Genomic DNA, 1,465 nt, shown 5'->3' on the forward strand with positions numbered 1-1,465 from the left:
AGAGCAATCCACACACAGAATACAATAGATGATTACACAATATATTGGATTAGTGCTATTAAGACATGTATACCATGGGAAACGTATCAGGTGGTACAGAGGCAAAACGTTCTCATTTTAGATCGAAGATCTTCAGTTCTAGTGTCTTATTTCTTCACGATTGTGGATAAACACTGCTGAGGAGTTCTATAGTAAGACAAAATGGCATTCTAGTGTTTCCATTTCTACACTTGTTGTCTGTCAGATATCTGTTTGCCATCTCAATATAATTCAAGGATCTGGATGTCACACACCGATAATAGTCATTCAATTGAATGAACATCAATATTCTTCAAGAAAACTTTTTTTATCATATGACTGTAAGAAAAAATATAAATCAATGTATGAATTCACTGGATAAATGGATCATCGATATTATAATAATCATAGAAATTAATGAATGACATTATCCATATTAAAACTGAACTAAGCCTCTGGTCGATAAACCTAACCACTTCTTCTTCAACTTGATTTACCAATGAGTACTATGAATGGGATTCAATCGGACAAATACACAAACTTTGATCAGTTTACAACCATATCTCTCTATTACCAAGTGGAATTGAACACCCCAGTAAAACACTTCGGATCCGTTGACCAGACACTATCAGCAACAATCAACTCTGGGAAAGAATAAAACGAATTCCGGCGGAGGTAGAATTGGATAGGATACACATCGGGAAAAGCAGACGATATTAAGCCCTCCAATCGATAATCTTAACCACTGATTCTTCAACCTTATTTATCAATATGTATTTTGTTTGCATCCTGTACAGCTTTTATAGATATGAGGAGAACTACTCCCGTGTTGTTCAGAATAGAAATGATCAACAAGGCATATTCGCTTATCGGTCAGTATCTATGCTTCTTTTCAGTAAATGTCACGTCGAACATTATTCCTGCAATAACTCATACTTAAGTCAGATTATTGATTCGTCAATTACTATCATAAAATTCAGTCAATATTCTTTGCTTCACTCACAAATATCTACCAACAACATCACTTCAACTCTCAGAGATAAGCTTTGTAGATTGTTAGATTGAACAGTCAGGCTTGTTGATTATACCTGACTTGTACCGTTTGGAATGGAACTAGATCTTCCACTAATGGTTGTGTTATTGTTTTAGATAATCATACGTGTAACATAATAAAATCGGATAATTACAATTTAGTTTACCTGAATTATCTTCAATGTGGTTTCTACAAGAATGAAAATAATCAAAGTAGTACGTGTTCATTCATTTAGTTTATCTATAATGACCAGTTTGACAAAAGCATATTCAGCTAATGAGCCCTACAAATACACTCAACTCATTAGTATTCGTAGAGATCTATAGATTTACTTATAACGTAATTACTTTACTTACGCCTGTTACCAATCGTCGAGGAGCATAGGCCATACATCAAAATTCTCCATCCAACTCT

At 34.1% G+C, this 1,465-nt stretch overlaps 1 protein-coding gene across 1 annotated transcript; it reads left to right on the forward strand.

Moving 5' to 3' along the window:
- Positions 1-789: 789 nt before the first annotated feature.
- Positions 790-1,083, forward strand: Smp_203110 (uncharacterized protein; the record flags this gene model as incomplete). Its single annotated transcript, XM_018798544.1, has 1 exon — positions 790-1,083. The coding sequence occupies one exon, from the start codon at positions 790-792 to the stop codon at positions 1,081-1,083; it is 294 nt and encodes a 97-aa protein (XP_018653475.1).
- Between the last annotated feature and the right edge of the window lie 382 nt (positions 1,084-1,465).

Source organism: Schistosoma mansoni, chromosome 6, assembly GCF_000237925.1.
Source record: "Schistosoma mansoni strain Puerto Rico chromosome 6, complete genome".
NCBI lineage: Eukaryota > Metazoa > Platyhelminthes > Trematoda > Strigeidida > Schistosomatidae > Schistosoma > Schistosoma mansoni.